The sequence below is a fragment of the Rhinoderma darwinii genome, chromosome 1 (genome assembly GCF_050947455.1).
Source record: "Rhinoderma darwinii isolate aRhiDar2 chromosome 1, aRhiDar2.hap1, whole genome shotgun sequence".
In the NCBI taxonomy this organism is placed as follows: Eukaryota; Metazoa; Chordata; class Amphibia; order Anura; family Rhinodermatidae; genus Rhinoderma; species Rhinoderma darwinii.
The window spans coordinates 133,339,332-133,366,327 of NC_134687.1; the positions used below are offsets into that span (position 1 = coordinate 133,339,332).

The 26,996-nt window shown below is 42.3% G+C and overlaps 1 protein-coding gene across 1 annotated transcript in view; it reads right to left on the bottom strand.

Moving 5' to 3' along the window:
- Positions 1-26,996, bottom strand: part of HHIP (hedgehog interacting protein) — a 137,876-nt gene that overhangs the window by 84,047 nt on the left and 26,833 nt on the right. Inside the window, exons 3-4 of the mRNA XM_075849697.1 lie at positions 25,569-25,725; positions 24,415-24,616 (exon numbers count right to left, since the gene is read on the bottom strand). Of these exons, the coding sequence (XP_075705812.1) occupies positions 24,415-24,616; positions 25,569-25,725 (359 nt within the window). The remainder of the gene's footprint in view (positions 1-24,414; positions 24,617-25,568; positions 25,726-26,996) is intronic.

Sequence of the window (26,996 nt, forward strand, 5' to 3'; positions counted from 1 at the left end):
TTTCGGTAGCGTGGGCCACCAGAACTGACGGGTGATTAGATCTTGGGTCTTACGAGCACCCGCGTGACCTGCCAGCTTAGAAGTGTGACCCCAGCAAAGAATTCTTCCTCGGTCAGCCAGATGTACAAAAGTCCTACCCGGAGGAATGTCTCTAACTTGCAGGGGATTCACAGAGAAGATGCAGGATGGGTCAATAATATTCTGTGGAGATTACATGGCGTCTTCGGTTTCAAAAGATCTAGACAAGGCATCGGCCCTCACATTCTTGTCGGCGGGTCGGTAGTGGAGTTCGAACCGGAACCGAGCAAAGAACAACGACCACCTGGCTTGACGAGGATTCAACCGCTGGGCCGTCTGTAGGTAGGTCAAGTCTTGTGATCCGTGAAGATCAGGATAGGATGAACCGCGCCTTCCAGTAGATGTCTCCACTCCTGCAGAGCCCGCTTAATAGCCAGTAACTTCTGGTCCCCAATCGAGTAGTTACACTCTGCGGAAGAAAACAGCTTGGAATAGTAGCCACATACCACAGCCTTGCCTTTCGATCTTTTCTGGAACAACAGTGCACCCACCGAGGAAGCGTCCACCTCTAACGAAAACTGTAGGGATACATCCGGATGGGGCAGAATGGAGGCAGACGTGAAGGCTTTCTTTAAGGATTCAAATGCGGCTTCAGCCTCCGGAGTCCACATCTTGGCATTCATACCCTTCTTAGTGAGGCTGGAGATGGGGGCTGTCAAAGATGAGAAGTTGGGGATGAACAGTCGGTAGAAGGTGGCGAATCCTAGAAAGCGTTGTATGGCCCTTAAGCCTTGGGGGCGTGGCCACTCCAGGACAGCCTTTACCTTCTGGGGCTCCATCTTGAGGCCCTGATCTGAGATAATATATCCCAGGAAGGATAGAGACTTCTTCTCAAAAACACACATCTCCAACTTGGCGTAAAGGCGATTCTCTCTTAGACGGAGCAACACCTGGCGGACATGACTTTGATGAGTTACTGGATCTGGGGAAAAAAATCAAAATGTCATCGACATACACCACAACACAAACAAAGGAGATCACGAAAAATGTCATTGACAAATTCTTGAAATACTGCGGGGGCGTTACACAGGTCGAAGGGCATAACTAAGTATTCGTAGTGCCCATCACGAGTATTAAAGGCAGTCTTCCATTCGTCACCTCGACGAATCCGAATCAGATTATAGGCAGGTCCAGTTTAGAATTTTTTTTCGCCCCCCTGTATGCGATCAAACAGTTCAGAACTCAAAGGCAGAGGGTACCTGTTCTTCACCGTGATCTGGTTTAGGCCTCGGTAGTCAATGCAAGGACGTAACGATCCATCTTTCTTTTTAACAAAGAAGAACCCCGCTCCGGCCGGGGATGAGGATTTACGAGTGAAACCCCTCCCCAGGTTCTCCTTAATGTAGGTTGACATGGACTGGGTCTCTGGCAGGGAGAGAGGCTACACTCTACCACGAGGAGGAGACGATTCAGGAACCAGGTCAATCGGACAGTCATATGCCCGGTGTGGCGGCAAGGTCTCGGCCTCCTTTTTATTGAAGACATCGCGAACATCGAGAAACAGGAAGGCAAACCTGTCAAAGACTGAAGAGGTACAGGTTGTGGCAACTGGATATGACCCAGACAGCGGTCAAGACACTTCGGGCCCCACTGGAGAACCTCTCTAGAGTTCCAATCCAGGACAGGGGCATGCAGACGAAGCCAAGGCAAACCCAACAGCACAGGGTTGACGGCCTTGGACAGGACGAACAGGGAGATGAGTTCAGCATGAAGGGCTCCCACTTGGAGTCTCAATGGCTTGGTTACGGACACAACTGGGGCCGGCAATGGCAGTCCATCCACCGAGGCAACGATCAGTGGCCTTTCAAGCGGGATAGTAGTCAACTGTAGGAGATCCACAAGATCCTGGCAGACGAAGTTGGCTGCAGAGCCAGAGTCCAGATATGCGGAGACCTGATGAGACCTCTCGCCAGCAATGATGGTTACGGGAATGAATAGTTTGGAAGAGAGTTCTTGACTCAATGTGTTGACGCCCAGGGTTGTCTCTCCAACCAAACCTAGGCGCTGGGGTTTTTTGGCTTGTGAGGGCACTGACGCACGACATGGCCAGTGAGGCCGCCATATAAGCAAAGTCCAGAGGTGCGCCTGCGCTGTTTCTCCTGGACCGATAATTTCAGTCAGTCTACTTGCATCGGGACCTCAGGCAAAGCAATAGAAGCAGGCAAGAGGGGTTGCTGAAAGTTGGGCGCCAGTCTAGGGCGCCGACGCTCCTGACAAACCTTGTGAGATCTTTCCCTCAGCCTTATGTCTACCCGAGAGGCAAGCAGAATCAAGTCATTCAAGGCAGAAGGCAGGTCTCGAGCAGCCAGTTCATCCTTGATCTCGGACGACAGGCCATGCCAATAGGATACCACAAAGGCCTCATTTTTCCAGGATAGCTCTCCTGCCAGAGTCCGGAACTGGATCGTATACTCGCCCACGGAGGTGTCCTCTTGGCGAAGGTTGAAGATGGCAGTGGCTGCCGATGAGACTCGCCCAGGCTCCTCAAAAACAGTTCGGAATATTCGCACAAACGCCTGAAAATCTCGGGTCTCGGATCCCTGACGTTCCCAGATAGGATTAGCCTATGCCAGGGCCTTGCCAGTCAGGAGGGAGATGATGAATGCGATCTTGGCTCCATCTGATGGAAATGTTCGAGAGTGCAGGGTAAAATGAATGTGAAATTCGTTCAGAAACCCCTGACAAGCACTGGCGTCTCCATCGAACCGAGAGGGCAATGGCAGCGAGAACCGAGGATCCGGACAGGAACTGCCAGGAGGATCGGCTTGAAGGACTTGCATAGAGGCAGGAAGAGAAGCAACTAGCGTCCCTAGCTGCTGCGCCATAGATTCCATTGCCACGAGGAGCTGATCCTGCCTAGCTCGGAGATCCAGCAGATACGCCTGCATAGCTTGGGAGGGTGCCAAGCCCTTGAATTGACCAGCGGAGTCTATGGCCAGAGCGTACTGTCACGATGCGGGGTGTGGACCCACTGGGCTATACCGTGTAGCGGGATGGCAGCTGGCCAAACAGGTAAGTATAGAGTTAAATTAGTTCAGCGAGGGTACCTGAGGCAATCGTAGGCATTAGCGAGGCAGGCACGTCCAGGACCAGACGGCGGGCCTTCGTCAGGTGAGGCGTAGCAGATCAAGTGTAGACTGTAGCACAGCACGGCAATAGCACAGCACGGCAATAGCACTAGGTAGCATGGAAACAGGATACAGGATACAGGAGCAAGGTACACTGGGAAACTGGAAGACACTGGGAGACAATAAGCACGACAAACAAAGGGTAACGAACAACGCTCTGGCAAAGAGCAAGGAGACAGACTGTTTCTGTAATTCATGGCCGGGAATTACACGCTTCAGCCACAACATAGGGCAGTAGAAAAGGGTTTAGAGGCCTATTTCTAGAGATAGGTGCGGGTCCCAGAGGTGGGACCGGCATCTATCTGTCATTTATGACATATCCTGTGGATATGTCATAAATGTCCTTGATGGGAAAACCCCTTTAATATAAATGAAGGATATTAATGGAACTCTCCAGGAAAAGCAGATGCCTAGTGCAGGGCGTAAGGGGCGGTGTATGACTATCTTCTGTGTTTTTGGAATCTCTGAGTCGTTCACTGCCTCCTTAGGCACTGCACTAAGCATAACATAGTTTTTTCTTGTGGGTTCCTTTAATTATTAATAGCATATGCTTTTCCTTTATTAAACTTAATCTCACGGTTGGTGGTAGCTTTCAGGAGAGAATGTTGTTTTGCAGTGATTTCATTAAAGGCTTCATTTACATAGTACTACAGTCTTCAAACTTTGCAAACTCTTGGCAAACGCCAAAAACAACAAATCATCCCAATAATATCCTCGTGCTTTTACAAAGGCAATTAGTACAGCCTTAAACTTATAGTGTTTAAATGGACAAGCCTTGCAAGTAAAGAAAACAATTTCAGTATAGGGTTATGTAGCAGAAAACCAGCATTGAATTCTCCATACAAAAAATTCTTTAAACATGTCACTCGACTATTTTAACCAAATAAATCACTAATTAAAACATTTCAATTAAGCAATTTCTGTTTACACGTCGTTGTTCTAGATACAGATGGGATTTCTACATTTTTTAAATTACTAAACGTTCAAAAAGGATTTGTACGCCTAACAAAATCAAAACAGGGATTATCTTGCACTGTGTGTGGGATATTGCCATAATCTATACAGTGCATGAGAATGTAGCTGGCACTCTGTAGAGCACTGCACACATTTCAGTAATAACAGGGTATGAGGCATACAATTTCAAGGAACACCCACACTGAAAATTATTCTTTCCAAACAGAGAATTGTTTGGGAACACGTTAGGTTAATTGGCTCCTTGGGATTCCTCTCAAGGAAACACAGAACATTGAAATGTACACATGTGTATGCAAACCAATGAAGTATTATCTTTTTTTCCCAGATTCTGAAATCTCAGATAATAGGAACAAAACCAAGAAAGGGTGAATTTCCTAAGGCTCAACGAACAGCATTCTTGGCTAGTAGGGAAGGTGAAAGGTGCTCCGCCACAAAAATGCTGGCCTTTCAGGCTCTCTGTGCCTCTACTCTTGTCATACTCATTAGGACTTCCACAAATAACACTTGAGAGGGATATCCAATTACAAGATGAACTCATGCATGAAGTGTGAACAACTCCTGACAAACCAATCTATCTGTGGTACAGTGCACGGTTTCCCTATATTACAGAAAGAAGTGTAACATCTGGTGAAATATAAATTATACATAAATAGCATCTTTAGCAGAAAAAGAATAGACAATGCTGTAGTGAGCTCCTGAAGATCAGCCGCAAGCGGAAGCAGGTCCAAAATAGAATACTAGAAGACATGACAGCCAATTTAAAGAGATACATCTGCCGTAAGATAATCAGGTGTGAATAATATTCTGTACTGCACTAGAAGATTTTAACTGGTATCTGATTGGTTACGTAAGCATAAAGGGGGTTTTACACAGGACGATTATCGGGCAGACAAGAGTTAATAGAACGCTCGTTGACGATAATTACCCTGTGTAAACATGGAATGATCAGCAGATGAAAGAGCAAACGCTCGATCCCCTGCTGGTCGTATAGTTTAAAAAAAGTAAGAATTTATCGTTGTTGGCAGCACACCTCCCACGCGCTGCCGACGTGATAACATATGGGGACGAGCGATCGGAGTAACGACCGCTCGTCCCCATCCATAGCTCCGTGTGACATGAGCAAGCGAGCACCAATCAACGATGTCTCGTTGAACGGCGCTCGCTGCACCGGCCGAGTGTAGGCCGCTGTAAAAGGCTCTCAAAGAGGCTCTGTCACCAGATTATAAATGCCCTATCTCCTACATAATCTGATCTGCGCTGTAATGTAGATAACAACAGTGGTTTTTATTTTGAAGAACAATAATTTTTAAGCAAATTATGAGTAGTTTTAGATTTATACTAATTACTTTCGTAATGCCCAACTGGGCGGTTTTTAACTTTTGACCAAGTGGGCGTAGTAAAGAGAAGTGTATGACGCTGACCAATCAGTGACCAATCAGCGTCATACACTTCTATCCATTCATGTCCATTCATGTCCATTTGTACACAGCACAGCGTGATCTTGCGAGATTATGCTGTGCTGTCACATACACCCACATTAACTTTATTGAAGTGTCTTGAGAGTGAATAGACATCTATTCAGGACGCGATGTCTATTCACACTCCCTACACTTCGGTAAAGTTTGTGTGGGACTTAATCGCTGCACAGCATGATCTCGCTGTGCTGTCATGCATAGCGTGATCTCTCGAGTCCCACACAAACTTTACCAAAGTGTTGGCAGCGTGAATAGACATTTTAGAATAAATCTAAAATTGCTCATAACTTGCTCAAAATTGATAGTTTTTCATAATAAAAACCACTGTTGTTATCTACATTACAGCGCCGATCAGATTCTGTAGGAGATACGGCACTTATAATGTGGTGACAGAGCCTCTTTAAGGTCTCCTTCACACACACTTTCTCAAGCGTTTTAAAACAGTGTTCGTCTTATGCGTTTTTTTTATGGTGTTTTTACATATGCTTTTGGTGTCATTTTTTATTTTGTGTAATTTTGTTAAGTCCTATAGAGAAGACTATGGAAAAAATGCCATACTTCGAGTATGCTGCATTTTGACACCAAAAACACTACAAAAGCATTAAAAACCAAAATGCTGTGTATGTAGGCTTTCTCATATTTTACTATAGACTTTAAAGTAACATCTGGTTTCAGTATATGTGGGTGGAAAAAAAGCATGCTAAACAAACGCAGTGAAAGAAAGACACCAAGAACGCGAGCTAATGCTGTATGTGAATCCAGTCCATGGTTGGAATAACACATGTACATCGTTGGCACTTTGAGGCAGTTTTTTATGCAGTTTTTTGAGACAAACACAGGAGTGATTCCAGAAAGAGGAGATATATCAGTCCTCCCATTATACGTTTCCTTCTTTTAGGATCCACTCCTGGCTTTGGCACAAAAAACTGCATCAAAAACGGCCATGAAAACTGCTTGTGTAGTTCCAGCTTAAAGGAGTTGTCTAGGTTTAGGAAGAAGTATTTTTTTCTTCCAGAAACAGCACCACCACACCTGTCCCTGGGCTGCATATTGTACTGTAGTTTAGCCCCATTGGCGTGAATGGGGGATAAGCTGCAGTAACAGACACCACTCATGGACAAGTGTGGCACTGTTTCTGAACAAAAAGCAGAACCCCCTATGACGGACAAAGGATTTCTTCATTAGTCAACCCCTTTTAGTTGAATATAACATATTATTTAAACCACCTCAACTAGGAGTTTTAGAGCTAGGTCAAGGTTTAACATTTCCATTAGTAAATTCCCCATTGGAACTTCTATTTTTCCTGACGACAGGCACAAAGTTACTGGGACAATTCTCATACCAGTACATTTTAAACTATGGAATAAAACAGCACGACCGACTGGAAAGATTTGTATGCGGAAAAATACACTATTTTCACTCTACATATGGTGCTTCTTAAAGAGATGTGAAATAATCTTTAATATTACAGGATCTCAGGAACAAAATTCACAGCAGAGATGGGAGTTGCCCAAATATTTCACAGCTGCCCACGAGGAATGATATGACTTTAGTTGCAGCCAAATGAAAATATTCTGGCTAGAGATCACAAATAAGTCTACTAAGACCCATAAAGCATAATGGTGAAGTCTGCTGACAGATTGAATACATCACCATGTAGGCATTACCTAGTAGACAACTGTCACTGAGTGCCAGAAGAAATGTTGGCTTTCAATAGGTCAGGAGTGTCCAACTAGAAGCTCTTAAGTGATGTGTCATGTATCATTCTTGAAGACCCATACCCTTTCCATAGTTTTTAAAGCTTCTACTGAATGATCATGAAAACAACTAAGAAACCAGTCCGCAGAGTTTTTGCAACCAGGTGCACTGAATCTCTCTTCTTATGAAAGGTAGTGGTCAACAAGACCTTTCACATATCTATGTATAAGCTCATTTTGTTCACATGTCAGATTTAAGCTGCCTCTACACTTTATAGAAAAATCATCCAAAAAAGCTGATTTCAACCAATCATCTTTGATATTTTATACCAAGCAAAATTTACTCCAACAACTGACCTAAAACATGATCAGTCATGTTGAATTTTTCCAGCTGATCAATGACTTAAACTCTGAGTATAGCTGCACAATAAGCTGATCCCAAAGTGTCTTCCAGTGATTATCTGTAATTTTTTTGAGAAACCTGCCAGTAAGTGTTCAATTTCTCTGTAGCGCCACCACATGGGGAAATTAAACATAACATAGTGCTCATTCCAATCAATGGGCTGTCTGTGTAATACAGGACAGGACAAGACCTCCAGAGCGAGAGACGCTCTTTGTAATCGCGCTCCACTCTGACCATGAAATGAGGATCTTGAATAAGGGACCCACCTTCATTAACTCCGAATTCCCTTATAAAGTATATGAAAATCGGTTTTCTAAACTAGATCTGTCTTACAATCGATTGGCCATGTGGTAGCGGACCTTAATCTAAAGTATTCAACTAAGATATAATCCTTACAAAATTCATCAGTGTGGCCTAGTGCCAGTGTACGGAGCGAGACAGGTAACAACCTTTTAACTTGTATATGAACACAAGACATAACTTTAACTCCCTACTTTTACCAATGTTTGTACCAAGACATAAAGTTTCTTCCATGTATTTTTTTGTTAAAGGTGAATGAAATGAAACACTTGTCTTGTAAGTGTCTGTGTATACAGCCATCACTAATAAATCCAATGATTGCAGCATAATGTACATATTAACTTTCACGTGGTCTTACAATGTTCTCACACATACATTATTGGTGTCGCTGCAATATAAACAACACGTGAAAAGTAAAAATGTGATCCATATGCACATTACCACAGGCGTGGATCCAATCCCCATCAACAATACAAGGGGAAAACTATAAGGAACAGCATCCAAAATTAAAGAGGCTCTGTCACCAGATTTTGCAACCCCTATCTGCTATTGCAGCAGATAGGCGCTGCAATGTAGATTACAGTAACTTTTTTATTTTAAAAAAACGAGCATTTTTGGCCAAGTTATGACCATTTTTGTAGTTATGCAAATGAGGCTTGCAAAAGTCCAAGTGGGTGTGTTTAAAAGTAAAAGTCCAAGTGGGTGTGTATTATGTGCGTACATCGGGGCGTTTTTAATACTTTCACTAGCTGGGCGCTCTGATGAGAAGTAACATCCTCTTCTCTTCAGAACGCCCAGCTTGTGACAGTGCAGATCTGTGACGTCACTCACAGGTCCTGCATCGTGACGGCCACATCGGCACCAGAGGCTACAGTTGATTCTGCAGCAGCAACAGCATTTGCAGGTAAGTCGATCTTACCTGCAAACGCTGATGCTGCTGCAGAATCAACTGTAGCCTCTGCTGCCGATGTGGCCGTCACGATGCAGGACCTGTGAGTGACGTCACAGATCTGCACTGTCACAAGCTGGGCGTTCTGAAGAGAAGAGGATGTTACTTCTCTTCACAGCGCCCAGCTAGTAAAAGTATTAAAAACGCCCCGATGTACGCACCTAATACACGCCCACTTGGACTTTTACTTTTAAACACACCCACTTGGACTTTTGCAAGCCTCATTTGCATAATTACAAAAATGGTCATAACTTGGCCAAAAATGCTCGTTTTTTAAAAATAAAAACGTTACTGTAATCTACATTGCAGCGCCTATCTGCTGCAATAGCAGATAGGGGTTGCAAAATCTGGTGACAGAGCCTCTTTAAGCAAACATTGGTGTACAAACGCCCTTTCAGCTACAAACCTTTCTCAAAGCTTTACATGCGTTAACTCATTAAAGACAGTTTTAAGCTGCACAAAGATAAGTGCAAATTAACTTGTCATGCATTAATTAATTCATTCATTTCACTCATATTGAGATATATATCGAAATATAGAATACTGTATGTTCTATTCTACCTATTGCAATAACTGTTTAATAAGTCATTTTGATCAATGCATGACTCTTACACCAGTGTCGATGAGCCAAAATGCAGTGGACTACCTTGAAAAGTTTTATCAGTACAAGGGTGTGTACATCTATAAAACCAACATGATCTGCTCTGTATAATTACTGTATTACAAATAGGATTTTAGCAGTGTGCTAATTAAAATTACCAATGTGTTATTTTATGAGACACATGCCCTCTCTCTGAACTTCTTCCAAAGGAAATAATGGTGAACACCCAACTAAGTTCATTCAGTGAGAAGTTTGTTAATTCGAAGGAACATAGTAACAATGACAACATCTGCATTTAATCTGATTTCTGTATTTCAGGTAAACTAATAAAAAAAAAAAAGAAGATAAAACAGAGGCCATATATGACAATTACAATACAATGCATGAGGACGGGGTTTTGAAAAATATTCACAGCATACTGTGGATTTTCACGGCTGATTTTACTATTTTCAATGCAAAGGGTGACGTCCACGACAAAATCTATGGCGTATTTTACCAAAAATTGGCAGTAAATGTGCTGTGAATGTGCAACATATCCACCGTGTGTGAACTCTTAAAGTAGATGTGTATTTGCAGTCTTTTTTAATCACTGTAACGCTTCTCAATTTATCTATTAATGCCCCCTGAATATAGTTATCTACATTTTTATTTTTTAATTTACTATTATTCTCTATTGTTTACATTGAGAGGTTTGTTTACCTCTGTGTGTCTGTTGTCTTGCTCTTCCGGCCATACAGTTCCCGGCATACACCGCTTGTGTCCCAGCATGCAGTGCGCCGGCAGCAGGGACTCATCATGCCTACTACATCCAGCTATAAACAATCTCTGTTGCCATTTTACTGCTCTCATTTGATCAGTGAGAGCTAACGATTAATGTGCAACATATCACTGCTGTAGCAAACAACACTCTTACATAATGGTAAAAAAAAAATGTAATTTGACCCCTGGAGTTCCAAAGCAGAGCAGAGCGCTAGTATAGGCTCTGCTCTGGGACTCTGTGGAGTCCCCTGACATCACTGCCCATATATGGACTGTGTTGTCAGGGTCTTTCCCAGAGCTGGAGTCCCAGGCACAGTGCTAGTATAGGCTCTGCTCCGGGACTCTGGGGAATCCCCTGACATCACTGACCATATGTTTCTCTCCCCTAGCAGTAGACCGGAACCTATCAGAAGAAAGGGAGTATCCGGTCCACCACTTCCCTCAGTGTACAGTGACATCAGGAATGACGTACCCGTACATTGAGCCAGCCGGAAAACAGAACTCAGATTGTAGATGAGCTAGCGCCGGAAGTAAGGATTTTGCTGGAATCGGTATTTTAGAAGATGTAATCAAAACGTAAGTATATTACAAATTACATTATTTTTATATGTGCAGTGAAATAGAAATTAGTTAATTGGTTCCGGAAAACTCCTTTAATGCTTACCTATTGCTATTTATTTGTTTAAAGTGTAACTAAACTTTCAACAAACTTCTGACATGTCATAGTGACATATCATAAGTTTTCATCAGTGGGAGTCTGAGAACTGAGACCCCCACCGATTGCTAAAATGGAACTGCAGAAGCGCTGATCTGCTTTTTTTGGAAAGCCGATGTAATGGTGTACGGGCCCATAGACTTTCTATTGAGAAAAGCCGATCAGAAGCCTAGCGTCTCAGCGCCCACCCAAACGTTTCTGCTGCTTCATTTTAGTGATCGGTAGGGGTCTCAGTGCTTCCACCCTCACCGTTTAAAACTTCTGACATGTCACTAAAGCGGCTCTGTCATCAGATTATAAGTGCCCTATCTCCTACATAATCTGATCGGCGCTGTAATGTAGATAACAATCATTTTTGACCAAGTTATAAACAATTTTAGATTTATGCTAATTAGTTTATTAATGGACAACTGGGCGTGTTTTTACTTTTTACCAACTGGCCATTGTGAAGAGAAGTGTATGACGCTGACCAATCACAGCCATTGGCTGCTTGGCTCTACTTCATTATGACACAGCTATTATCAGTTACTCCAGCTTAGCTGCACTGTCTATTGGAGATGGAAAGTAGTCTAAACTCTAGAAAAGTAGCATAAACTTACCGGGAAGTCAGTGTATGTAACTTTCATTACAGCAAACATACAATGATTGAAAACTACAACAACTAAACCGTCAATGAGAAAAAAAAAATATTGAAATAGCCACAAATATACAAAGTTATTTTTGTCTTCGTTAAGGGGTGGGAGGTCCTGGTGGTCGACTTTAACCCCTTCGCGCTCAGCGACGTACTATTCCGTCGAGCTAAGTACATCCTTCGCACTCAGAATAGTACGTCCAGGGGAAAATGCATCGCCATTTTCCCCCGGCGCTTCATCGAGCTGTGATACCTGCTGTTACCAACAGCAGGCTATCACAGCTCAATACTCCAGGACCAATTGCAGTGGTCCCGCCCCGGCGATCGCTGCTATTGGTTAGTCAGTGACTACTAACCAATAACAGCGATCGCATACATCATTTCCTGCCCCAGACGTCACATCCTGCCGCACCCGCTCTGAACTTCTCTGTTGGCGTTGGAGAGTTGTTCAGAGCAGTTGTGTCTGAGAATTGTGTGCGGAAAACCTTTAAAAAAAACTTGAAAAAGTTACTTTTTGTACTTCCCTCTTGCTCTATCCACTTCCCACACCTGTCCTCCTCCTCCTCCTCCTCCTCCTCCTGTGTTCCCCTTGTCACCCCCGTTTTTGGTCAGTGATCTCCTATCACTGACCACTTCTTAGTTTTCAGGGCCACATTATTTTGGTCCCTGTGAATTTTTTTTTTTTTTATAAAATGAAAAAAAACAAAAAAAAAAATGTATTAAAATAAACATTTAAAAAAAGTTAGTTTAGAAAGTTAGCATCTAGCTAGCTTAGTATTAGGCTTAGTTAGTGTCAAAAAGCGTAGTGAGGTTTAGTGTCAGGGAATTTAGTGTCAGGAATCCGTCACCGTAGTTAGGTTTAGAGTTAGGGATCCATCACTGTAGTTAGGTTTAAAATCAGTTGTTAGCGCCAGGAAAGCTCGGCATAATCTAGATAGGTTTAGTGTCAAGCACCCGTCACCGTAGTTAGGTTTAGCGTCAGGAAAGCTATAAAGAATAATCTAGTTAGGTTTAGTGTCAGGGAATCGTCGCCGTAGATAGGTTTAGTGTCAGGGAAGTCCACTTGTTCTATAAAAAAAAGAAAAAATTAATATATATACTAAATATATAAAAACTTTAGATATTTAGTTATCTGCAGCATCTCATCTGGTATTGTGGTTTCAGGGAATCATTCCATAAAAACCAAAAACATTTTTTAGGTAGCAGTCAATTGCATCTACTAGTACTAATAAAAGTACTCATAAAAGTACTGTGCAAGAGAATACATTTTGCTGTATACATAATACACGTGTCTAAGCACACAATTTACACGTGAGACACATAAATAATAAAATATGTCCCAAAGGTCATTTTCTCTGGAAGAGTCTTATGCGTGTCTTGCCTCTGACAAGGACTCGTCAGATGGCGAGACTCTCTTTTATTTATCAACCTCCTCATCCAGTGATGAAGAGGAGGGACCCCATAGGAGACGCCCCAGGACCTCCATCACAGTTGAAACCCCTGGGAGAAGTGACCCCGCAACAGTTGAAACCTCCGAGCGAAGTGACCCCGTTTGGACCACCACACCAGACAATTACGAGCCCCAAATCCCTGAGTACACAGGCAGCCCAGGGATAAAATTTAACATGGCAGGGCTCAGTGAGATGGACTTTTTCAAGTTCTTCACGGATGAATTTATAGAGCTTATGGTGTCCCAGACAAATTTATATGCCCAACAGTATATTACTAAGAACCCCACATCATTTTATGCCCAATCCCACAGGTGGATCCCTGTAGACGCAGCAGAGTTGGGCAAGTTCTGGGGACTTCACTTGAACATGGGGCTTCTGAAAAAGCCATCCATTAGGACCTACTGGAGTACAGACCTGTTATACCACACCCGATGTACCGCATGGCCATGTCCAGGATGCGTTATGAGGCAATACTTCGCTTCTTACATTATGCTGATAATGAGCAGTGCCCACCCCGAGGTGATCCCAGTTTTGACCGTTTATATAAACTGAGAGCCCTATTAGACCATTTCAGTGCACGGTTTGCCCAAGCATACACCCCCGAGAAGTGGATTTCTATTGATGAGTCCCTGGTACATTTTAAAGGTAGGCTTCAATTCCGCCAGTATCTGCCGAGTAAGAGGGCAAGGTATGGCGTGAAAATGTATAAGCTGTGCGAGAGTGCATCAGGGTACAATTACAAATTTAGAATATATGAAGGGAAGGACAGCAGTATTCAGCCCCCAGAATGCCACCCCTTACTGGGAATTAACGCAAAAATTGTGTGGGATTTGGTGCACCCACTGCTGGACCAGGGTTACCACCTCTCCCTTGATAATTTGTATACCTCCCTCCCCCTCTTCAAGTGCCCCGCTTCCAGAAGTATTGTGGCATGTGGCACTGCTAGAAAAAACCTGAAAGGCCTCCCTAAGACTCTGCTTGGGCAAACACTCAGAAGGGTTGAGAGCAGAGCACAAACTAGCAGCAACATAGTGTGTGTCAAGTACAAGGACAAGAGAGATGTCCTTGTATTGACAACAATACATGGCCACATCAGTACCCATTTACCAGTACGAGGTACCAGTACAGAGACCCCCAAACCAGATTGCATCCTGGACTATAATAGGTACATGGGAAGGGTGGACTTGTCAGATCAAGTCCTGAAACCCTATAGCGCCATGCGGAAAACGAGGGTGTAGTATAAGAAGCTGGCCGTGCACATCATACAGATGGCATTGTACAATGCGTACGTGCTACGTCGATGTGCAGGCCAGAGGGGAACTTTCCTGGAATTTCAAGAGGTGGTTATCAAAAATCTAATCTTTTGGGACCAGGAAGGGGGGGGCACCTAGTACTTCTGGAAGCGAGGACACACGCATCGTACCAGGGCAACACTTTCCAGGAGAAGTTCCCCAAACTGGCAAGAAGGGAAAAAGTCAAAAGAGGTGCAGAGTCTGCTCAAAGAGGGGGATAAGGAAGGACACAATATATCAATGCGACACGTGTCCCGAAAAACCAGGGCTCTGTATGAAAGATTGTTTTAGAATTTATCATACATCCCTTGATTTTTAATTTACCCTGATGCACTCTGCACAGCTTATCCCCCTCATCTTTCACTTCTGAGCCCTGCTGTGGGCCCAGGCAGCAGATAACTGCCACATGTAGGGTATTGCCGTACCCGGGAAAACCCACATTACAATTTATGGGGTGTATATCTCCGGTGGCACATGCTGGGCACAATATATCGGACACTGAATTGGCATATATATAGAAAATTGCAAATCTCACTCTGCACCATCTGCTGCGCATTATCTTTTATACAATACCGGTGGGGTCAAAATGCTCACTACACCTCTAGATGAATGTCTTAAGGGGTGTCGTTTTTAAAATGGAGTCACTTCTTGGGGGTTTCCATGGCTTTGATACCTCAGAGGCTCTGTAAATGCGACATGGCACCCGAAAACCAATGCAGCAAAATCTGGATTCCAAAGAACACATAGCGCTCCTTTCCTTCTGAGCCCTTCCAAACTCCTGAACAAAGTCCTGAACAAACTCAGGTAGAGTGTTCACCTCCTCAGGGAGAGAAATAGAATTAACAGAAAAACATGACGTCATGCATTCATTACCCCATTTGGTAAGATCCCCAGTATTCCAGTTAAACATGGGATTATGCATCTGCAACAAGGGAAGGCCTAAAACCAAATCGGACGATAATCCCTGCATCATCAGTACAGAGCACTGCTCCAAATGCATGGAGCCAACAAGGAGTTCAAAAACAGGGGTATGCTGAGTAAAATAACAATTAGCAAGAGGAGTGGAGTCGATACCCACTACCGGGACAGGTTTAGGCAAATCATCAATGGCATAGCTAGAGACATAGCAAATTCCACAGACATAATATTAGCAGAAGACCATGAATCCACGAAGGCACTGCCAGTAGCAGACCTACCACCGAAAGAGACCTGAAAGGGAAGCAAGATTTTATTAGGTTTCACTGGAGTTGCCCCCGTCTTTTCGAGTGCATGACGTCTTTCATGCCTCCCTCCTTAAACGCTGCTCCCCGTCCTTGGCTCCCTCGAGGAAACCTCAGGTCCCTGTTCTCACCCCTGAGGGGGTAGAATTCGAGGTGGCCAAGATTGTGGACAGCAGGATGATCCAAGGCTCCCTCCAGTACCTGGTCCATTGGAGGGGATACGGGCCTGAGGAGAGGACTTGGGTACCCGCCCGGGATGTTCACGCTGGGGTATTGGTCAGGAGGTTCCACCTTCGTTTCCCCAATAAACCAGGTCCACCTAGAAAGGGTCCGGTGGCCCCTCATAAAAGGGGGGGTACTGTAAAGGATTTGCCAGACACAGCTTCTGTGTCGACGCCCGTGGGCAATCAGTCTGCACCTGCTCCTATGTCTGTGAGACTGACTCCATCTTCCACCACTCAGGATGGCAGGCTTAGGAGTGGGAGAGCCTATCACAGCCTGGCCAGACGGAGCTAGCTCCCGCCCACTGTCTATTTATACCTGCCTTTCCTGTTCCTCCTTTGCCTGTGATTCTTCTATGCTTGTTTCCTGGCTTTCTGCTGCTGCTTGTACTACTCATCATCTGCTTGTTATTGACCTTGGCTTTCTGACCACTCTCCTGCTCAGCGTTTGGTAACTCGTTCTCTCCTGGTTTGACTCGGCTCGTTCACTACTCTTGTTGCTCACGGTGTCTCCGTGGGCAGCTGCCCTGTTTCCCTAGCTTCTGTGTACCCTTGTCTGTTCATCTGTCTTGCACTTACTGAGCGTAGGGACCGTCGCCCAGTTGTACCCCGTCGCTTAGGATGGGTCGTTGCAAGTAGGCAGGGACTGAGTGGCGGGTAGATTAGGGCTCACCTGTCTGTCTCCCTACCCTGTCATTACAGTGGGGTCTAAATGGCCACAACACCCACAAATGATTCCCTTGAGGGGTGTAGTTTCCAAAATGGGGTCACTTCTGGTGGGTTTCCATTGCTTTGATACCTCTGGGGCTCTGCAAATGCGACATGGCACCCGAAAACCAATCCAGCAAAATCTGGACTCCAACAAACACATAGCGCTCCTTTCCTTCTGAGCCCTCCCATGGGCCTAAACGGCAGTTTATCACTACAAATGGGGTATTGCCACACTCAGGACAAATCAGGCAACAAAATTGGGTATTTTATTCCTTGTGAAAATAAGAAATTTTGAGCCAAAACGACATCTTATTGGAAAGAAAAATTTTTTTTTAAATTCACAGCCCTATTCAAATACGCGCTGTGAAAAAACTGTGTTGTCAAATTGGTAACAACAACCATAAATGAATTCCTTGAGGGGTGTAGTTTCCAAAATGGAGTCACTATTGGGGGATTCCTACTGTTTTGGCACCTCAACACCTGTTCAAACTTGGCATGCTGCCTAAAACATATTCTAATAAAAAAAGAGGCCTCAAAATGCATTAGGTGCTTCTTTGCTTCTGGGGCTTGTGTTTTAGTCCACGAGCACACTAGAGCCACATGTGGGGCATTTCTGAAAACTGCAGAATCTGGAGAATACATATTTAGTAGTGTTTCTCTGGTAAAACCTTCTGTGTTACAGAAAATGTTTTATTAAAATTGAAATTCAGCAAGAAAAAATGAAATTTGCTAATTTTACCTCCACTTTGCTTTAATTCATGTGAAATGCCTGAAGGGTTAAAATAAACTTTCTAAATGCTGTTTTGAATACTTTGAGGGGTCTAGTTTCTAAAATGGGGTGTTTTATGGGGGTTTCTAATACATAGGCCCCTCAAAGCCACTTCAGAACTGAACAGGTACCTTAAAAAAAAGGCTTTTGAAATTTTCTTAAAAATATGAGAAATTTCTGTTTATGTTCTAAGCCTTGTAACGTCCAAGAAAAATAAAAGAATGTTCAAAAAATGATGCCAATCTAAAGTAGACATATGGAAAATGTGAACTAGTAACTATTTTGGGTGGTATAACCATCTGTTTTACAAGCAGATGCATTTAAATTCAGAAAAATTCAATTTTTTCTAAATTTTCTCTAAATTTTCGACCAAATTTTACCCCTAACATAAAGCCCAATGTCTCATGAGAAAACAATCTCAGAATCGCTTGGATGGGTTTAAGCATTCCGACGTTATTACCACATAAAGTGAAATATGTCAGATTTCAAAAAGGGGCTCTGAGCCTTAAGACCCAAACTAGGCTGCGTCCTTAAGGGGTCAACTAAGGGCACGTTCAGATGTGGCGGAATTGCTGTGGAATTCCGCTGCGGACAGTCCGCAGTGGAAATCCGCAGCAGACAGTTTGTCCATTGGTTTCAAAACCTTTTTAGTTAACTTCGTGCAGACGTTGCGGAAAACTCCGCTGCGGAACATAGGCTGCGGTGCAGAATTTTCAGACCACATCATGCACTGTCTCTTGCGGACTTGTTGCGGACTTGTTGCGGAATTTCCCCATTGACTTCAATGGAGTTTCAAAATTACGCAATGAAATCCGCAGATGTAATATGTGTTGTGGATTTGCTGTGTGTTGCATTGCAGATTTCTTTCAGGAACAGGATATTTCATCATTCTGATGAGGAAGAGAAAACCTCCATTTTCGCCTTCCAGGCTTATTACATGAACACAGAGCTATTACCATGGCCAGATATAGGCGAATGGATATGGAAGTGTCCACTCTTATTAACCCGTTAGTGACCGGCCCATAGTCTTTTTACGTCGGTCACTAACGGCCTTATTCCGATGCCATAGACTTTTTACGTCGCGGCATCGGAATAAGTAAACAGAGCAGGGAGCTGTCAAATCTCCCTGCTCTCAGCTGCCAGAGGCAGCTGAGGGCTGGGGGCGTCCCTGCTCTGCCGGGTGAGATCGATATTAGTATCGATCTCACCCGTTTAACCCCTCAGATGCGGTGCTCAATAGCGAGCACCGCATTTGAGTGGTTTTGGAGAGAGGGAGGGAGCTCCCTCTCTCCCAACGATACCCGACGATAAGATCGCCGAGTGTCAGTGTCTCCGATGGCAGCAGAGGGCCTAATAAAGGCCCCCAGGTCTGACTGGAGCGAATGCCTGCTAGATCATGCCGGAGGCAATACTGAAGTATTGCAGTGTATTATAATAGTGATCGCAGAATCGCATATTAAAGTCCCCTAGTGGGACTAGTAAAAAAGTTTAAAAAAAAGTTTCATAAAGTTAATTTAAAAAAAATATGAAAAAAATATGAAAAACCCACTTTTTCCCCTTACAAATTGCTTTACTATTAAAAAAACTAAATAAAGTAAAAAAGTTACACATATTTGGTATCGCCGCATCCGTAACGACCCCGACTATAAAGCTATTACATTACTTAATCCGCACGGTGAACGCCGTAAAAAATGTAATAAAAAAAGATGGAAAAATTGCTGTTTTCCGTGAATCCTGACTTTAAAAAAATTTGATTAAAAAGTGATCAAAAAGTCGCATCTACTCAAAAATGGTACCAATAAAAACTACAAGTCGTCCCGCAAAAAAAAAGCCCTCATACAACTGCATTGGCGAAAAAATAAAAATGTTACGACTCTTCAAATATGGAGACGCAAGAACATATAATTTTGAAAAAAATGCGTTTTTACTGTGTAAAAGTAGTAAAACATACAAAAACGATACAAATTTGGTATTGTTGCAATCGTAACAACCCGCTGAATAAAGTTATTGTGTTATTTATATCACACGGTAAACGGCGTAGATTTAAGACGCAAAAAAGAGTGGCGAAATTTCAGATTTTTTTCTATCCCCCCAAAAAAAGTTAATAAAAGTTAATCAATAAATAATATGTACCTCAAAATGGTGCTATTAAAAAATACAACTTGTCCCGCAAAAAACAAGACCTTATACAGCTATGTAGACGCAAAAATAAAAAAGTTATAGCTCTTGGAATGCGACGATGGAAAAACTTAAAAAATAGCTTGGTCATTAACGTCTAAAATAGGCTGGTCATTAAGGGGTTAACCTTGTAAGTAACTTTACATGTTTATGTCATGTTTTCACTAGTTTACTTGTATGTATGATGTCTGAATAGCAGCATCTGCAGTATGTAAACATTATAACAAAGATAAATAGAACATTATTCATAAGTACAAATCAAACTTCAATATGCACTGTCTATTTGTTTTTCAGGTACATAACTGTCCCGAATTGTGGGACACCTCCAGTGCAGGGTATAGTGAGCGCAACACACGGGATCAAGGCTGGACCTATGTGTGTCGCGGTCTATACCCAGACTGGGATAGAATGTTTGAAAGAGAGCAGGGTGTGATCTGAACCTGAATCCGCAACGACAAATCCGAAGCATTTTACCTACATTTTTAGCCAAATCCGCAACGGAATCCGCAACGCGGATTATGTGCGGCATTGATGCGGACAGTGTCTGCAGCAATTCCACCACGTCTGAACTTGCCCTAAGACTGTAATGCCATGTTGACACAGGGTGGATACGTTGCGTAAAAGTACACATCGTGTCCACCGTGGACCCCGTAGGAAATTTCAGACAAAAGAAACGCACCAAATTGTGGTGACATATTTTGGGCAGAATGTCCACTGCGGAAAACAGCAGGTTAACCCGGTCTCCATGGTCATGGTGACGCGTCCCTCTGATGTCCGTGCAACCTGGCCTAATGGGATGACGTTTCATCCCATGTCACTGAACTGTGATTGCCTGCAGCAGTCACTTGGGATGAAACATCATCCCAGGAGGCCGGCCTCGACGGAGAAGTATAGAGAACAGGGTAAGTATAAGATTTTCTTTTCTTCTGAGTTGTGATTTTTGAGGCGGAATCACAACTTTTCTGATGCAAAAAAAATCACACCATTTGCTACTTGTTGGGGGAAAACCCGCAACAAAGTAGCAGCGATTCCGAAGCGCACCGCAGATCAATTTCTAAACATTTTTTCGCCACATTTTTTAGACAACGTGTGGATGAGATTTATTCATATGTTATGCACTCTGCTGCTACTGTATTACGCTGCGGATTTCTGCAAAGAAAATGTGGAGAAAATGATCATTGATAAAAAAATGATGAGAAAAAAACTATACAGAAACACTGATGCCACACGGAAAGCACACTGATGCCACACGGAACTGAAACGCATCACATACGGTCTGTGTTTTGCGGACGCAAAATGGACACGTCCATCTAAATCAGGCCTTACTGTGAATGATGAAGTATAAAAGTATATTAATTCATGTATACACATTATTTGTAAACCAGACTAAGGCCTGATTCACACGACCTATGTTATTCAATGTGGCCGTTCACACAGCCGTTGTTTCAACGGACCGTGTGAAGGGTCCGTGGGAAAATAGGACATGTCCTATCTTTTCACGCATCCCTCCATAGACTCTCAACTATGGGGGATGCGTAACATTGCATCCCGCAGCGCTGAGCACGGATGCACGTCGGACGTGAAAAACGGCAGGTGGCGTATTTACCTTGTATTTCTGCAGCGTAAAAATACGCTGTGGAAATACAAGGCACATGTGCCACGTGTGCCTGCATCCTAATGCTCATAAAGGTTAATTTATATGATGTAAATAAAGGTCAAATAGTTCCATTATTCTGAATGATTTGGTATAATGTGGTTTGCTGTTATTTCTACAAAAAATTTAAACACTTGCTAAATAGCACCTTGCTGGAAAAGAAATAATTATTCTACTTGTATTCTTGAAACCACATAATGAAAAACATATGTACTCAATCTGTTTGGCAGAGAGACGTGCCACATAGCATTGAGCTATGTGAAATAATCACATCCTTGAAATACACATTAAGATAGAGTGACTTGAATAAGATAGTGAAGTGGAAATATTTTGGCAGACATTAAAGTCAATGGCTATGAGAAAACTAATACCACCTCGCTGAGTTCCAGAGTAACCAGATTCTCCCACAAGGCAGCAAGTGAGTTTAACCTTTTGGAATCCTTGATTTTATAGGAACATGTTTCATTTCACAGCCTACAGCACTTCTATAGTATGGTCAAAGTATGATTAATCCAGGGCCATATTGTCCAGAACTCCTAAAAATCTAGTACTAGACACAAAAGAACATTGGACAAGCAGAAAATCTAAATTCGGGCACAAAAAAAAGCAAATAATCCTGAATTATTTCATCAGTGATGGAAGCGCCAGTTCACTATCCAGTCATTCAAAGCATCTGGGAAATTTATGGACCACTAAACGTCCAGAGGCTCATAATTTTCAGTAATCTGGCAATTTGTTTGTCCTAAACATTTCAAGGTATTGTAATTTACCAGTATTTCAATAATTCTGGTCTATTTAATTGAAATTTCCACCTGTATGAGATTTTCATAGAAGAAAAAAGTATGGTTTCCACCTAAAAGTGGAATTTTTAATGCATAATCACGCATTATACTGTTAATAAATCCATGACTTGCAATTCTTAATTGAATTTTTCCTAAAGATACTACAGCCCGAACTGTAAAAAGCACAAATTTTTATGATGCAGAGTGAGAGGTTGTCACTGCTTTATCAAATCTAAAAATTAAACATAAACATTATATGCAGAATTTAATCATCCAGTTGTATTCAAACATTTCCATAACTTTTGCAGTTTTTTTAATGTCTAATGGGTATTTCACAATAAAAACTGATATAGGGGGAGTTCACACAGAATTTATTGATGAGTTTTTTTACGCAAAAACCACGTCGGAAAACGCGCCAAAAAATGGCGGAAAATGGCTCCCATGGATTGCATTGGGAGGCGGAGGCGTTTTTTTCCCGCGAGCGGAAAAACTGTCTCGCGGGAAAAAGAAGGGACATGCCCTATCTTCGAGTGTTTACGCCTCTGACCTCCCATTGACATCAATGGGAGGCAGAAAAAGTTTATTCCGTGGCGTTTTTTGCCCGTGGCACTCAATGGCCGCGGGTGAAAAACGCTGCGAAAATCGGCGTGCAGGCAGACCAAAATCTGTCTCAAAATTCCAAACGGAATTTTGAGGCAGATTTTCCGCCTGCAAAAATCTCTGTGTGAACCCAGCCATAATACAGAGGAAAAGATACCTCCTATAATTGTATTTTTGTAACAGTGAATGGTTTCTTATCTTTAAACAAAATATAATATTAGACATATGTAAATATATAACAAACTTTTTAAATTATTACTGCATTTATTTAATTTAAAAAAAAGTTATCCCACACTGACATCACCATTGTGAAACTGCCCCTTATTGATAACAACTGGTTCAAACATCTATATCGCTCTAGTAAAAAAATAACTGCCCCTTAAACTTAATAACTGGTGTCACAATATTCCATCCCAATGCTTCTTTTAATTTGCTATCAATCATTTTACATCGTGATACATGCTGCTTCTCCTTATGGACGAAAACTCTCTGCATGAATTTTCTGGTGCAGTCCATATTCCGTTACTCCAACTCCATCACGCTACCACCGACATGTCTGAATGTTGGTATAACCTGACCTGTGTTGCACAAAAAGGTCATCGGCTCATCTGTCCATGAAAATAACTTAGGGTTGAGGATCATTCAAGTTTAATTTGTGATACAGCAGGCATCGATGTTACTCTTGAAGCATTGGTTTTGATCTTCCTTTTCTGACATAGGTCCCATTTCCGGCCAGTCTTTTTATAGTTGTATCATGAACACTGACTTCAGCTGGGGCTTGAGTGGTCTGCAGTTCTTTTGATGTTCTGATACTTTGTGAATTCCTGAATGAGTTGTTGCTGAGCCCCGGCAGGCCAGCCACTCCTAGGAATATTTGATAGTGTCCCAAATCTTCTCCATTGGGAGCAAATGGGTTTTACCGTGGTATTATAACACCACAGAGCTGGGAATGGCTTTGTAACTAAGACTGATGGATTTCAGCAACTTTTCTTCTCATTGCTTTCGGAATTTATTTTGTTGATGCCATATTGTTCTTGTAGAAACTTTATGGTTACTATTTCACTTTCATGGTAGGGGTCAATATATGGTTTAGATACAGCCCAACAGGGAGTGAAAAACTAATAAGGAATTATAGAGTTGCTAGAGTTGAAGTGTTTGGTTGCAATCTTTGTGGTTATAAGGCTTCATTTACATCTGCTTTGGGGTCCCGTTCTGACGTTCCGTCTGAGCTTTCCGTCAGAACGGGACCCTGAACAGACACAAACGGAAACCAGAGGTTTCCGTTTCCATCGCCATTGATTTAAATGGTGACGGATCCGGTGCCCATGGTTTCCGTTTGCCTCAGTTTGTGCCTGTTCAGGGTCCTGTTTTGACGGAAAGCTCCGGTGGAACGTCAGAACGGGACCCCAACGCAGATGTGAACGAAGCCTTAGTATGACAACCAGCAACTAAGTTTAAGGGGGTATTTATTACATTCCTTACATTAATGCAGAGAGAGTTAAAAATGATGTTATGTGTTTGCTCAGGTTCTCTCTGTATCACTAATGCACATGGCTGTGTTACAACTCCGTTCAACCTCCGTTCAGCACCCATAGACTTCTATGGGTTTCTACTTTACCTCCGCAGTAAACCTCTGATATCTTACAGAGACATACAGGTTTTTTCTGTGGGATTCATGCAGAATTTTACTGAAATAACCTGTATGCCCCCATATGAAAAAGATTGTCAGTGAGATCTGGAAACTGGCAAGCACTTTGTGTGGTAGTGCATGTATTGCATAATAAAGGAAAAGTTTAAATATTAATGTATTAAAATCATGTCTGACCTTAATTCCGCTTTGAACCAATTTATGTATGTCCAGGAAAGGCTCCTTTATTAAATCTCCTTCTGGGGTAAAAATCTTCACATAACCTTCCTTTTCAAGGATAAAGAGTCGATGTGATCCATCTCCGCAATGCATAGCTCCAACCGGTTGCCTCAGACCTCTCATAACCTCTTGAATGCAGTAGCAGTTATGCTTGTGCTTTCTACAAGATACAGGTACATGTCAACTGTTATGGTACATGGGAAGTAAATAAATGTACAAAATCTTATATTACAACATCTCCACTAATACATATCAAACAGAATATATACAAATATGTTCTTACAGTCAAATGAGTAGAGTTAAATAAATAATTAGGCATTATTTGACTTGTAGAAGTAAAATTAGACTCTGTTCAAACTAATGTCATAGCTTCTGTTTTATAACAGAGCCATGATAGCCATGCCGCTTCCGCTTTACAATGAGTACCTGCCAAATCCGGGTGGATCTCATTGACTTTAATGGATCTGTCAGGGTTCCGGTATTTTTTATGGTAGGAATCGTGCTGCAAACCGCATTATTTTTGCCATCAAAAATACAGGAAAGTCCAACGGAACCCTTGCAAGTGTAAAGAGAGACTTAGTACCTCCCATGTATAACCTAATCTGGCATTGTCTCTGCTATATTAAAATATATCAAGCATTTACTCATTTTCAAAGACAATCAGAAATCACAAATGTTCATTTATATACTAATGATGTATCTGACTAATGTCTTTGAAGCAGTCATGGCATTGGCAAATATACTACGTAAAACCATCATGGCAAAAACCTGAAGAAAGTAGTTGCAGAAGTCATTGCTTACTTTTTTTGTTTTCTTATTTAGAAGGAAAGGGCTAAATTAATTTGAGACTTAATTACAAAAGAAAATCTATAAACATAATAGTGGGAGAGCGCTGAGGGTCGGAAGTACTCTACTAACAACTGAGAAAGCATGACAAGCATCCAAACTATTAAAAAGGCATTTGTTCCCAGGCAATCACATAAACAGCAGATGAGCAAAACATCTGGAGGGCACAGCTGTGGAAAATCAGGCCAGACTAAGTTAATTTACTGTCAAAACCGCAGAAGTTGTCAGGTTTTTTTTAAGATAAAAGAAATGTTAACTATATGAACCTGCTGATCTCTTCCACTTTGTCATACTCCTCCATTTGGTCCAAGTAGTTTGATGCAGGTCCTCGCACTTGTTTTCTTGGAAAGTCTGGAAAGCATAGTCCACTGTCCCTCATCCCATGGTAGAAGCAGAACTCATCTGCAGTTGTTTGTAATAAACCTGAAAGAAATGAAACACAGATTTTTAACACAAAAGTTTTCACATAGAATCATTTTTCCAACTACCATTAGATAAGCAACATGCTTCTCCATTAGTTTACCAGTCCATTATGTTAATTTTTATAATACACAAGACTAAATCTACAAGATTTCTACAGTACACTTTGGAACATCAAACCTACACTACCGTTCAAATGTTTAGGGTCACTTAGAAATTTCCTTATTTTTGCAAGAAAAGCACAGTTTTTTTTCAATGAAGATAACATTAAATTAATCAGAAATACACTCTATACATTGTTAATTTGCTAAATGACTATTCTAGCTGCAAACGTCTGGTTTTTAATGCAATATCTACATAGGTGTATAGAGGCCCATTTCCAGCAACCATCACTCCAGTGTTCTAATGTTACATTGTGTTTGCTAACTGTGTTAGAAGGCTAATGGATGATTAGAAAACACTTGAAAACACTTGTGCAATTATGTTAGCACCGCTGTAAACAGTTTTGCTGTTTAGAGGAGCTATAAAACTGACCTTCCTTTGAGCTAGTTGAGAATCTGGAGCATTACATTTGTGGGTTCGATTGAACTCTCAAAATGGCTAGAAAAGAGAGCTTTCATGTGAAACTCAACAGTCTATTCTTGTTCCTAGAAATGAAGGCTATTCCATGCAAGAAATTGCCAAGAAACTGAAGATTTCCTAAAACGGTGTGTACTACTCCCTTCAGAGGACAACACACACAGGCACTAACCAGAGTAGAAAGAGAAGTGGGAGGCCCCGCTGCACAACTGAGCAACAAGACAAGTACATCAGAGTCTCTAGTTTGAGAAATAGACGCCTCACAGGTCCTCAACTGGCAGCTTCATTAAATAGTACCCGCAAAATGCCAGTGTCAACATCTACAGTGAAGAGGCGACTCCGGGATGCTGGCCTTCAGGGCAGAGTGGCAAAGAAAAAGCCATGGCTGAGACTGGCTAATAAAAGGAAAAGATTAATATGGGCAAAAGCACACAGACATTGGACAGAGGAAGATTGGAAAAAAGTGTTATGGACAGACGAATCGAAGGTTGGGGTGTTTGGATCACACGGAAGAACATTTGTGAGACGCAGAACAACTGAAAAGATGCTGGAAGAGTGCCTGACGCCATCTGTCAAGCATGGTGGAGGTAATGTGATGGTCTGGGGTTGCTTTGGTGCTGGTAAAGTGGGAGATTTGCACAAGGTAAAAGGGATTTTGAATAAGGAAGGCTATCACTCCATTTTGCAACGCCATG